This window comes from Hordeum vulgare, chromosome 2H (genome assembly GCF_904849725.1).
Source record: "Hordeum vulgare subsp. vulgare chromosome 2H, MorexV3_pseudomolecules_assembly, whole genome shotgun sequence".
NCBI classification, from domain to species: domain Eukaryota; kingdom Viridiplantae; phylum Streptophyta; class Magnoliopsida; order Poales; family Poaceae; genus Hordeum; species Hordeum vulgare.
In genome coordinates, this window is record NC_058519.1 from 117,612,000 (window position 1) to 117,626,042 (window position 14,043).

Here is a 14,043-nt window from a genome sequence, read left to right on the forward strand (position 1 = left end):
GAGGAAACAAAGGCGACACAGGCATAGGCCTGAAAAGTGTCGTCGGGTCGCCGGAGCAAATGGGGTGGCGAGGGCGGCGACGCCTGGATCCAGTGATGGGTAGGCGATGCGCCCAAATCGTCGTTGTATAGCGTGCGACAACGGACACACGAAATATGAGACGCACGAAGCCGTTTCGCCCCACGCGCTGAACCGTTTTCCCCGCGGGCACGTTTTTTCACTGAAGCGCCCAAAGCATCTGCGCGCGCGCGATAGACGCTGTTTTTTCAACGCGACGCTTATATAGCACGGCTGTTGGAGATGCTTTAAAGTAGGCCAACTACTATTAAAGTACTCCCTCCGTTCCTAAATATTTGTCTTTCTAGAGATTTCACTACGAACTACATACGGATGTATATAGACATAATTTAGAGTGTAAATTCATTCATTTTGCTCCGTATGTAGTCCATAGTTGAATCTTTAAAAAGACAAATATTTAGGAACAAAGGGAGTAATACATATCTAAAACTTACTATTTAGGAACAGAGGGAGTAATACATATCTAAAACTTACTATTGTATATACCGACTATTAGATTGGTTCGATATGACATGGCGAGTCCTTATAACCAATTATTGGCTATATTATTAACCATGCTCTTAACAACACCAACGGGTTGGCATTAGTAGTGCAATGCCAAGCAACAGCAGGGACCATGGCGTTGCACATGGAAACAACACCAAAGGCATTAACATTGGACAATGAAGTAGCATACGAGATGGACTTTGGAGTTGCATACAAAGGATTAGATTACGTTGAAGTTTTCAACAAGGGTCATTTTGATAGTTATTTTGGCCTGAGCGGGAAGCATAAGTGGTTTACGCTTTTTAAGTTGGCGACCTAGTCACCAGCTTTGTCGGCCTAACAAGTCTGCTTAAAAAATCAAGGAAACTGTTAATTTTGTTAAATTTGACACAGTAACAATTTCAGGGTAAAATATGACAGAAAAAATTAAATGCGGTAAATATTGTCCTAATTTCATAAACAAGGGGTAAAAAAAATTAGAATTCACCATGACATGTAAGGTGATATTTTCAAGAACTAAACAAAAACCTATCAAATGGCCACATCTTCAAAATAAAGGAGTACTTTAGTGAAAATCTATCCAAATTAATCGCTTTTAACTAACTAGGGACCAGGGACTGCATCAAACCGTTTATATATTTTTCCAAAAGAAAACAGCTGAACTTTAGGGTAATGGTGAATTACTGTGCGCTCAATGGCGGAGACAATGGGGACTGGCAGGAGCCATGGCAACCCCATGAATCCTATACCTGTGTACATACTAGTGTCAAAAGATGTCTTATATTAAATTATGGAGGGAGTATATGCTTATTTAATGTTTCAATCTCTCAAAGGCAAAAACATGTATTAGTGTGATTTGGCCCCTGTTATCAAAAGTTTGAGCCATTTGGGCCCCCTCATATATGATCCTGGCTCCGGCACTGCATGTGACTCAAAAGAAATTGGCAAGCCAAATCACATAGAGTACATCGTAGTGCTTTAGGTTTGTGCAGTAGGTTGTAGCACCAAAGACACCAAATCCTGTCCCTGGATTCTGTTTGGAATCAGCATATTGCAGCACCCTGATTGCCGAGCAGTATGATCGTTCCTTTTTCAGAAATAACCTTCATTAAAAACAGCAAAATCACATCTCAGATCACTGTCTGCAAACATTAGCAGGATGAACGCCTAAAAAGGTGGTAAGAGAGATTTAAAGAACACATGCTGCCTCAAATGGATGTCAATATATATGGATGTGTAGATAAGGGATGTCGATAAAAGTCAACCATTACAAGGAAATCACATTCTAGTATAGAGTAAGGCCATAGCCTATACGTGAGTGGACCATGCTAGTCCCTTCATTCACAAATATAAGATGTTTTGGATATTTCAATATGGACTACATGTGGCCTGAAATGAGTGAGCAAACACACTAAAATGTGTATATATACATCAGATTCAGAAAAAAGTTAGAACATCTTATATTTGAGAATGTAGGGAGTATACAGGAAGGGTATTGCAGCGACCAACAAATTGCATGTCGCCACCTTTTACCATTTATTTCTTTTAGTACCTTCAAAATATTTTTTTTTGACCCAGAAAAGTGGGAGAGGCTCCAGCGGTACATTTTCTATTCAATTATGGGGGGGAAGTGCATAAATATGTAAAGTCAAGAACCTCACAATATTTGATAATAGTGATGATATGACCATATGGTTCAAACAAAAAAAGCAAATCAAAGGCAAATCAAAAACTTACCAGTTAGTCTAAAGTTGATCATAATACTGAACTAGCCAACTGCCAAACAAATCACTGCTTAACAAACTAGCTTGCACATGTTTCTTCAGCAGTCACTGTGATCTCAAAGTTTGGCCACCAAATTAGTTGCCTTCCTTTTGGCATATTCATGAATGACGGTAGATGTGCTCTCTCGATGGCGCAGATAGAACTCTGCCAGCAATATTCTATTTTCTTCAGGCGTGAGATCACCATTCTGACCCTGTAATTGAAACTGGAGATAAGATGCTACAAGTTTACAAAGGGCTTACAAGCAGTTGTGTGGTCATCAGTTCCCTTACTTGAAGGTAACTAAGCAGCATGGTCAGAGAAAATAAATGCATGAAAGCACAAATGCAAGTTTCTGTATTTTTCAGTGCAGAAGATGGTCAGACAATCTTTTAAGTTTATTAATGAGCTGAAACTTAATGGTGCTGGTGACAATTCAAACCACTCTGATACAAACCGTCAATCATCTAGATTGAAAAGGTTGTTACATGTTTGTAGGCGAGTTTGGAGTTTAGGGCAAACCATAAGTACAAACTGAATTTGGTGGTTATGCTTTGTGCTAACAAATTTAGTAGCAACACTTGAGACTTACTATGTCTAGCTAGAGGTATGTGGCTTACTCACAAGTCTGCTAAGAAAGCCAGCTTATCCAGTTTATAATCTATAAACCCATTAAGCTGTTATACGAGATGAGATGCATAAACCATCAGGTGGATCTAATTAACTCTAGAGACTGCACTACCGCCTCTGCTACCTCCAATTATCTCAAATGACTGAATCAAATTTCGGACTACAACTAAAAAAATAACCAACAGTATGGTCCTAGTTTAAGTTAATGATGGTGACCGAAACAAACTTAAGATGAGTCAAACATGTTCTTATTGATGCGCAAATGGCGATGTATACTATAATCGTCATAAGAATCCATCAGACGTAAAAGTTGGAACCAAAATAGGTTGTGGCAGGTGCTTTATCGTTAGAAGGTGACTGTAATTCTGAAGCAGCCTTACGATGGCAGGCGGAAATTTAATGTTTGGCTGTAACAAGTCTTATTTCAAGTTAAGAAGTCTTCACAATTGAAAAAATATTACTTACAAGGCGGGAAACTCTATCATAAACAGCATGGTGCATAAGGATTCCAGCTGCAACAGATACATTAAAAGAATCCACCATGCCTTTCATTGGAACACTACAGTGCATGTCCGACAACTTCAGAGCGACGTCGCTAATACCCCTGTTACAGAATAATTACTTAATATCCACCCTTAACTGTAGAATGAAACATTAGCGTACCGATAGCCTTGCAAAGACTTTGCTACAAAATGCCTAAACTCATGCATAAACTTTTCAAAACATTAACCCATGGTATTCTTTACATGATAACAGCTATGGATATTCTAGTTTATAACCCAAGACCAAGAGCAACAAAAATAGTCTATCTGTGTAACAGTGTAACACATGCCAAAATAGTATACTACTTTCAGTTGCTGTGTTACAACTACTCTATTCGCCAAGAACATGTGCAAATCCTCTTGCAACAGGAGATTTTCAAATACATCACCAGAAAGCTGTGAATAGATCTAAGATTACAAAGATTTCTTGCATTAGTAAACAGGTGCCATGCAGATACATTAGAAAGCAAGTAGAAAGCACGGACGCAGGAGCAGCAAACTTATTACAGCTTAGCTGTGGCAAAAGATGCATAGCTGGAGAGAAGGGAGAGAACCTACATAGTCTCATTGCCCACAACGATGGCCGTTGGATGAGACCAATCCATGTCATACACAGAAACCTACAAATCCATCAAGAATATAGTTATCTCCTCACACATTTCAACTTTCAACTATTCAGAGCATCATAAAAACATCTTTTGATGAGAACCGCAATATCGATGAATCATAATAAAGAAAGAAAGAAGGAAAAGTTATTGAGAATATGGGCAATGTAATATCACATATTTTTATTTCACAAACCTACTATAGGCAGAAGTCACTGATGTCTTCTAGAATGTTTAGGTGAGACAGTAAAATAGACCCTCGATTTTAATCTAAATATTCACCAATAATGTAAAACAATTTATGTTATGTATGCAAATAGATGATTATCGCAAATTCACAACCATTCGACAATCAACTGTCAACAATTTTTCTGTATGGATGGTTGGACCATGCACCACAGACATACTACAAATTCAAGGTGTTTACCATATATAACTAGCTGCAAAAATTTCTTGTTTCCCTTTGCAAACCAAAACACTTTGTGACAGCAAACAACAAATCACAATGCATTAACTGAGATGGAAACCGCAAAGTCTGTGTTTATAGATTTCCTAAAGTATATCCATACTGTAAGATCAAATGAGCAAGAGCGAGAGACTACCGAATCACTTCCCAAACTAGTACATGCAATGCGATAACCACGCTTTTTCAAAGCATCAAAACATTCTGCAGGTGAGCTCCATAGCTCGATGTCAAGCCATTTCTCAGCACCCATACTCACGTGCCTGTTGTCTCTATACCTGCAATAGTCAAAAGGCATCTTCATTGACAATATACTAACTTCTATTGATTTATACTAATCAACTGACATATACTGTGCTAAAGGATGTGAAACCTATGAGTTTGATACAGATAATGAATACATAATTTATGTGGAGTTCATGATGTATAGCCTCAAAAAATTTATCGGGATACCAAACCAATATTAAGTGGTACCAGATATTATTCTTGAGTGGAATTCTTCATGTTCATCCGAGTTAACAGCTAAGGAGTAGAAGTTCTACTCCAGTTGCCAATTGTCAATTATAAACATGGCCAACCATTATCTTTGTGTGGGACTATTTTTCAACACTTATACAGTGCGACAGAAACCATTTCTTTCTAACTTTTTTCCCAGAAATTTGTGTGGTTCAAGCTAATCTTGTAATGAACAAACAAAAGGAAGTGCACAATCCAAAAACTAAGTGTTGACTATTTGTCACCTCAAATAAGTACACACAAGAATACCATATATCACATAAACTACTGATTGGAGGGTAAAGGAGCAAATTAGGAGAGAATAATAAACGCAAACTACACACACTCTGGAAAGCATTTCATGAGGATTGAGCCTAACCCATTCGATCCCAAAATAGTGCCGAAGTTCAGATTAATTAGAGTCATCCACTCGCAATATTTCAGCTGATTTGGCAACTAATCGTCAAGTAAATACCGAGATAGCATTTCGGGTTCCTTTTCACCTCAGCACCTTTTGTTGTCCTCGCATGAGATGACGTGCACGGACTGCACGCCGAGCGCGTCGGCGGAGCGGAACGCCGCGGAGACGTTGCCAAAGTCGGTGAGGCCCTCCACGACCAGGCAGACGGAGTAGCTCCTGCTCTGGACGGCGCGGCGGATCCGGTCACGCCGCGGCTCGAGGATGTACGGCTCCAACACGTCCACCACCTCCTGGCTGGTCACCTCCACGCCCCCCGCTCCGCGGAACGCGTCCAGGTAAGGGAACCACCTGCCCCGCCCCGCCACCGGTCCGTCGGCGTCGGCGCGGCGCTGCATTTTCATGAGTCGGCCCATCCGGCCGCCGCCCGGGGAGGTGGGCTTTGGAGCGAGGAGATGCTCGACCGTGTCGACGCCCTCGTAGGGGTCGATGTCAGCGTCCGCGTCCGCATCGGGGGCGGCGGCGGTGGAGAGGGTGGAGGCGCGGAGGAGGTGCCCGGAGCTGAGGTGGAGGCCGAGGAGGCGGAGGGGAGGGTGCGGGAGTCTGGAGCGCGGGGGGAAGGGGGCGAAGGCGGAGGCCAGCGAGGAGAAGGATAGCGTTCTAGAGGCCATTGCTGCGTGGGGTGCTCGTTTCAGGTTTTGGTTTAGGGTTCTGATTTCTGAACCGAGACGCGAACGGGAAGAAGGTCAAGCCTTTTTTTATTTTTTAAGAACGTCGGCACTTCATTGATTACTTAGACAATATTGTAAAAAGTATTCCGATACAATCCAAAGCAGAATGAAAACACTTAAACTAATAGAATTCATACATGACTTAGCTAACAAATGTACCGCTACATTCAAATGCGGACGAACGTGTTTGAAGATCACCGACTCGAAGAAGTTTGTCGCATATTTGATATCAGCCACAACCAAACCAATAGAAGATTGATCATGGACATAAGAATTCAGCCGTTGCACCAGTGCACCAATGACAAGCAATCCGAGGCGAAAATAACATGGAGAAATGTTCATCACGCATCGAATAAATTGTTTTTTACATAGCAATTGCTTCTACCATCTCAGGTTCAAGAATACCAAAAATTGGTTCACTACATGCAGCCACACAATGTCTCATATGGTCCCTGGCAACGATCCCGATACCTGATCTATTTAAATCCGAAAAAACTGAGTACATACGAAGAAAAATAAGTGAATTTATACTTTAAAGTATATCTATATAGATCCATATGTAGTTTTTAATGAAACCGCTAAAAAGATTTATATTTAACTACGAAAAGACTAGTAAAATGTTTGTGCGTTGAAATGAGAAAAGATTGACTGCACCCTCTAAACGAATAAATATGGCCTAAAATACAAAGTGATAATTTCATTTATGGCCCGCATCAATTGATTTCAATTTGAAGAGTAATCTGCTTTATATATTTTTGAACCTGAAATGCTATTCTCCTTGATAAAAGATATCCTAACTTAGAGCATCTAGATCCGGACTAGGCAAACCCGGTCCCCTATACATTCGCGGGCGCGTTCACAGACACATCCGGACAGTTCATCATATTTCGCTTCGTGCATCCACGTATCACATATCTGGACTCTTAAATCTGTATAAAGTCGTGCACGTCGATCATCCGATACAAATTGTCCTAATTCAACAGTTTTAAACAAAAGTAAATGATATCATAGTTCAACCAAACGGACATTCTAAAATAAAATCAATGTCTGGTCGACAAGTGATGTCGGATCACTCACTGGACGAGATCGTCCATGCATCCTGCTCCGCGTGGGCATCCATCTTCGCCTGCATCCGGACTGCCTCCTCCGCGTGCATCTTGGCAACGATCACCGCCTGCATCCGGGCTGCCTCCACCGCCTGCATCATGGCCGCCTGCTCCGCTGCCATAGCCGCCCTAGCCACCTCCAACGCTCTACGGTCGTTGATCTCCTTCTTACTATCCACAAGCCATTTTTTGGCATGTTCATCCAAAGTGGATTCATCCGCGAGCATGATTTTTGCATCCTCCGCGTCGCATGAGAGTTGCAAACTCTCCTTCTCGAGCTCAGTCTCTCCAAATGTCTTGGCCTTCTGGAGTTCCCATTTGATCGTCGTCTCTTGCTTCTCCAATTCGATCTTCTCCCTCTCAATTTCAAGCCGCCTTTCTGCCCTCATCCAATCCCACTACATCATATCCCTTTGTGTATCCAACATAAGCTTGTACCTCTCCTCTTTCTTGCTACCCCTTGCCAAAAAAATGTTCGTCCATGTGGACGACATTTTTGTAGCAGCAGCGTCAAAGGAGATCCTTGCCTTCTCCCACTTAGTTCCCGTGAGTAACCAGTTATCCCATGGCACAACAGTTTTTCCATTGACGACGACAACATCGTCGTCGTCATCGTCCAACCCAATGAATTGGTGGGAGCTTGAACCATCATTCCTCTTCTTTCCGGCCTTAAGATCGGCCACAACTTGTTGCCACTTTGCCTTGCCATCCAATAAGAGCCAACAATGACTAAAAGCAAATGGTCTCTTCTTGGTCTCGTGATATAAAGTGGTCGTTAATGCCGCCTAGCATACAACATACGTATTAGCACAAGAATAAAACACACACCAACATATTGAAATGACAATAAGATGAGGCAATCGAGGTTACATGAGATGCCACTCCCATCTCACTTTGAGACCGTTTGGTCACTTGTGAGTAGTAACCGACGTACTTGTTCACTTCTCCTTAAATGATCCCCATCGGTGTTGGAGAGATGCACATTGCGGGTGATCACGATAGAATGCGGCTCTGCATACTCTTTTCGTTCATGATAGTCTTTCCAAACCTTCTCCCAATACATGCTCCCCCTTTGCTCGGTGCCACTTATTGGATCCAATTTTGTGTTCAACCAAGATTTGACCAACAAGATGTCCTCAAATCTTGAGAAAGCAAGCCCTCTTGCCTTCGTCGCCTTGCCCTTGTTCTTCTTCTTCTTGGTAGGATTGGGATCGAATGTTGCCCCAATCACAAATGCGGTCGTCTCCTTCATTTCACATTCCAATGGCTGGATTTTCCTTCTCATTGATCATACTGGCCAAGTATGTCTCCTACATGATCATGGTTTGCAAGCAATCATCATGTGCCAACTGATGAACTATATGAAGCATTAATCATTAGATCGGACGGGAGCAAATGTGCCCGATCTTGTTGAGACATTTCGTCAAACATGTCGAGTGCAGCCCGCGCGGTGGGGTTGTTCGTGCTCACCTGCTCCCGAATGAGCTGCGGGGACTCACACTCATGGACCGACGACTGCTGTGTGGCCGAAAACCTCCCCGAAAGGGTCCAACCGGCCGTCTCATCCTCCTCCTCGGTCTCGGCGGTGCCGGACAACACAATATGCGTCGACGCTTGCATGGATGGGGTGAGGGAAGCCCGACATGTCATGGGAGACATCTCGTCGACGACGCCCACATGTACCTGTGCGACCAACTCCCTTTGTCGTTGTCGGCGAGGGCGCAACTTATGGGCAATGTTCTCCGGTTTGCAAGATGAAGCGAAGGAAGGGACACCGACGAAAGAGGCGGACTGTGTATTCATTGCACCAGTCGGGGACGGGGTGGAATACATCACGGTGATGAATCAGGACAAGTGGTGAGGATTGATACGTCTCCAACGTATCTATAATTTTTTATGGTTCCATGCTATTATCTTGTCATCTTTGGATGTTTTGTATGCATGAATATGCTATTTTATATCTTTTTTGGGACTAACCTATTAACTCAGTGCCAAGTGCCAGTTTTTGTCTTTTCCGTGTTTTTGACCTTTTTCAGAGAAGAATATTAAACGGAGTCCAAACGGAATAAAACCTGCGGGGTGATTTTTTCCATAACAGAAGATACGCAGGGGACTTGAGAACCAAGGCAGGAGACCTCGGGGAAGGTCACAAGCCCCCTAGCCGCGGCCTGGGGGGGGGGCACGCCTGGCAGGCTTGTGGGCCCCACGTGGCTCCTTTGCCCTACCTCTTTCGCCTATAATTTCTCTAAAAATCCAAAACCACCAGAGAGAGCCACGAAAATACTTTTCCGCCGCCGCAAGCTTCTGTCTCCGCAAGATCCCATCTAGGGACCGTTCTGGTGCCCTGCCGGAGGGGGGATTCTGACACGGAGGGCTTCTTCATCAACACCATTGCCTCTCCGATGATGCATGAGTAGTTCACCATAGACCTTCGGGTCCATAGCTAGTAGCTAGATGGCTTCTTCTCTCTCTTGGATCTTCAATACAAAGTTCACCATAATCTTCATGGAGATCTATCCGATGTAACCTTCTTTTGCGGTGTGTTTGTCGAGATCCGATGAATTGTGGATTTATGATCAGATTATCTATGAATACTATTTGAGTCTCCTCTGATCTCTTATATGCATGATTTCGTATCCTTGTAATTCTCTTCGAGTTATGGGTTTCGTTTGGCGAACTTGATCTATAATTCTTGCAATGGGAGATGTGCTTGGTTTTGGGTTCATACCGTGTGGTGTCCTCACCTAGTGGCAGAAGGGGTAGCGAGGCACGCATCGTGTTGTTGCCATCAAGGGTAAAAAGATGGGGTTTATATCTTATTGCATGAATCTATCCCTCTACATCATGTCATCTTGCTTAAGGCGTTACTCTGTTTGTTATGAACTCAATACACTAGATGCATGCTGGATAGCGATCGATGTGTGGAGTAATAGTAGTAGATGCAGAAAGTACCGGTCTACTTGTCTCGGACGTGATGCCTATATGTATGATCATTGCCTTAGATATCATCATGACTTTGCGTGATTCTATCAATTGCTCGACAGTAATTCGTTCACCCACCATAATACTTGCTATCATTAGAGAAGCCTCTAGTGAACACTATGGCCCCCGGGTCTACTTCATATCATATTTTCAGATCTACAAAATTACTTTGTTGCACTTTTCACCTTGGGATCTCACCTTGCAAATAATCGTGAAGGGATTGACAACCCCTTTATAGCGTTGGGTGCAAGTTTGTTTGTTTTTGCGCAGGTACATTGGTGCCTCATCTTGATACTCCTACTGGATTGATACCTTGGTTCTCAAACTGTGACATCCTCGACTTTTGCTACAGTAGTGATTGTAATTAAGCTACAGTGATCAACCGCTAATGATGCCACGTCATCGAATTCCCATCACAAACCAGCGTGGATTCGCGTCTGTCCGGATCGATGATTTGAAAGCAAAGGGAAGCACTTTATCGGTTCATTACAAGTATTAAAAGGATATATATATAAAAGGAAAGTATTAAAGAAATAATAATGATAAAAGAAAGAAAGAAAACTGAAAGAAAGAAATAATAAAAAGGAAAAAGGTAAAACAAAACAAAACAAATCAAAAAAAAAGGAACAACCCCCCCTGGCCCAACTGGGCTCAAGGCCCAGCCGGCCACCACCCTCACCCTCCAAAACCCTAGCGCCACTCCCCTGGCGAGGGAGCCGCCGCCTCCTCCCCTCGCTACTCCCTCCCCCTCCCTGTGCGCCGCCACCCCCCCCCACTCTCCCGTGACCACCCCCCCACCGACAGGGGCCCCACCCCACGCGCCATCTCCCCCCCTCTCGGTCCCGTAACTCCCGTCGCCCCCATCTCGCCCCCTCCCCATCCCACGCCAGATCCCACCCCCGTCGCCCCCCTCCTCTCCACCTCCCCTCCTCCTAGATCCTCGCCCGCCGGCCTCCTCCCTCCACCGCCTCCCGCCGGCGGCCCCTGCAGCCTCTCTCCCACGTCGCCTCCTCTCTCCCAGTTCCTCCCGCCGACGCCCCCCCCGTCGGGCTCCTACACCGACGGTGCCCCGGCGACCCCCCCACCAGCTGCCCCTCCCCATCGGCACCTCGGTCGGGGCCTCGCCGGTCGTGGCGGCCCCGCCTCGGCCTCCCTCCGCTCGCCCCGGGGCGAGGCCTGCGCCGGCCGGCCCCTGCACCGCGACCGAGCTCCCTCCGGTGCCTCCTCCTTGCCAGGCCGCCCCGCCTCCACTACACCGCCCCGCCGCCGAATCCCTCGCCGGCTCCCCTTCTCCACCTCGACGTCGCCGGCCATCGCTACTCCAACCGGCCACCACCAGCACCACCGCAACGGCCTCCTCACGCCCGCTGCCCCTCCCCTACAGGAGTAGTGAGCCCCCTCTCCTCTTTCTCCATTGATCCGGCGCCCCTCTGTGACGTGCGCTTTTGTATGTAAGGAACAAAAAGAAAAGAAAAAGGAATATATATGTATAATCGTATGTATGTATGCATGAATATATATGTGTGTACGTATAGGTGAAGGTGTATGTATGTGCGAGGATATGTATGTACGGACTTAAATATGTATGTATGTATGATATAATGGATGTATGTACGTACGTATATATATATGTGTGCATCGAGTGCGTGTGCGTGTAATTGTTTTTGCGTAATCGATGTCTCAATGACATACGGGGCCGCCGCCCTTAAAACATTTAAAGTTAGTAGGGAAAATGAAAGCAAATAATAATAATAAAGATATATGTATTTATTAAATAACTAATTAATTAGATATAATAATTAATTAATGAGTTAATGGATTAGTTAAATAGATATTTTAGTTAAATTAATTAATTAACATAATTAGAGAATGACACGCGAGTCCCCCACTAAATTAATCTGTTTAAAAAATAGTTAATCTTAAATAAAACTTGTGCCTGTGACGTTCGGGACCCGCTGGTCAGTTGACCGGTCAAACGTTGATGTCAGCATGACATCGCGATGATGCCGTAATGGGATTTTATTAAATCATTTAAATCTGTTTTTAATTCCTAAATGATTAATAAAACTTTGAAAATTAATATTAAATAATCCGTAAGTCAGATCGAAATATTTTCAACATGAAAGTTGATCAGCAAAGCGAGACGAACCCGGATACACGGCCCGTTCGTCTGTCACGCGTCCCTAGCATAGCAAACATGGAACTTTTCCATCGTTTCCAGTGTAACCGGTAGTAGCCCGAGACCCGGAAAATATCGTCAGATATTCTTCCGACCCGTCTATGACGGATGTTGCTACGTTAGCTCATGTCTAGCCTCCATCTTTCCATGTCATGCTTTGTGTTGCATCGGTGCTATTATTTATTGTTTCTTCCCCCTCTTCTTACCGGTAGACCCCGAGACTGACGCTGCTGCCGGGTACATCTACGACCCTGCCGATCAGTCCTTTGCCGCAGAGCAGCAAGGCAAGCAAACTCCCCTTGATCATTCCTATATCGCCTATGTCTTTCTTCCTACTGCTTGCATTAGTATTTTGCTACTGTTGTAGTTAGCTCCTATATCTGATGCATAGCCTGTTTTTGATGAACTGTTACTTTCAGTCCTGTACCTTTAACCTGCTTAGTATAGGTGGAGCAGTCATCCCCTCTGACCCCGTAGATCAGTTGCCCCGCTTGTTTCCAAATCTCGATCTTTGATCGACGAGCCAGACCCGACACAGCACATTCACCCCCCTTCGTGGTACGACGCTACAGCGATACTATCGGGTACCGAGGGTGACACCTCGCTAAGTACTCCTGATGATATCTCTGTAGTATAGCTAGTCGGTCGTGGTTATCGAGGGTGATTCCTCTTTCACCATTCCCGATGACGCCCCTGTCGTGCAACCCCGCGAGTGTGGGACCCCCGAGGGTGATTCCTCTAAGCCCACCTTGACGGGTACATCGTTCGGGATCCAACGAGGGTGATTCCTCGGATTCCCCCCCCCCCCGATGTTACGACCACACAGTTACTCGACCATGTTACTGGGATCATGGGTGATTAGTTGTAAGACGGGTGGATTCCCGTGAGACTGTGTTGTGGCCTAATTAAAATGCTAATGGATTTGGGTATTTGATCTGGGTTGGTCGGAGACCTTTTCGCACTAACCGGCTACGCGGGAAGAATTATGGGTACTCGGCGTCGCGGTATCAGCCGAAGCTTTTCAGATGCCAGCAGTGTAGCGGCGCCCGCCCGAGTGGTCCCGAGATGCATCGCGCTTGTGATTAAGGGATGCTAGGACTGACGTCGGCCGCCCACGCCACGTGCAGGAGCGTGAAGGGGAACTGGGCCCATGAACCCTTTGTGCTTAGGATTTAGACCGGCGGGCTGGCCTCTCTGATTAGTCTTAGGTGGGGCTGCGACGTGTCGATATTCCGAGGCCGGGCAGGACCCAGGAAAGTATGTCCGGCCAGAGTGTTATCGAGCGTGACGGGACATGTGGTGCACCCCTGCAGGGATGAAAATTAACTATTCGGATAGCCGTGTCCACGGTTACAGGACGACTTGGAGTTGTGCCCCGATCTTATACAACTACAATTGTTACTTAACTGGAATTAGTTTGCCTCGGGATTGCTTCCTCGCAGGGAGTCGAGGGAGGATCTTTAGGCGTGACCTCACTTTAATATTGCTGCAACAATATGACTATTTATGTGTTACCCCTGTTCTACTCTCGTCTATTGCTGCAAGACCCTGAAGATGCTAGTCT

General features: G+C 44.9%; 1 protein-coding gene across 3 annotated transcripts; it reads right to left on the minus strand.

The window, feature by feature from the left end:
* Positions 1 to 1,328: 1,328 nt before the first annotated feature.
* Positions 1,329 to 6,200, minus strand: LOC123425444 (tRNA (guanosine(18)-2'-O)-methyltransferase). 3 transcript variants are annotated; one of them, XM_045109148.1, is made up of 6 exons: positions 5,575 to 6,200; positions 4,708 to 4,846; positions 4,059 to 4,120; positions 3,424 to 3,562; positions 2,302 to 2,542; positions 1,329 to 1,667 (listed from the first exon to the last, which is right to left on the minus strand). In XM_045109148.1, exons 1-5 carry the CDS (start codon positions 6,150 to 6,152, stop codon positions 2,405 to 2,407), a joined length of 1,056 nt encoding a protein of 351 aa, XP_044965083.1. In that variant the 5' UTR covers positions 6,153 to 6,200; the 3' UTR covers positions 1,329 to 1,667; positions 2,302 to 2,404. The 3 variants fall into 3 exon arrangements, with proteins under 3 accessions (XP_044965083.1, XP_044965082.1, XP_044965084.1); XM_045109147.1 differs by having other exon boundaries at positions 2,302 to 2,554; XM_045109149.1 differs by lacking the exon at positions 3,424 to 3,562.
* Positions 6,201 to 14,043: the final 7,843 nt, after the last annotated feature.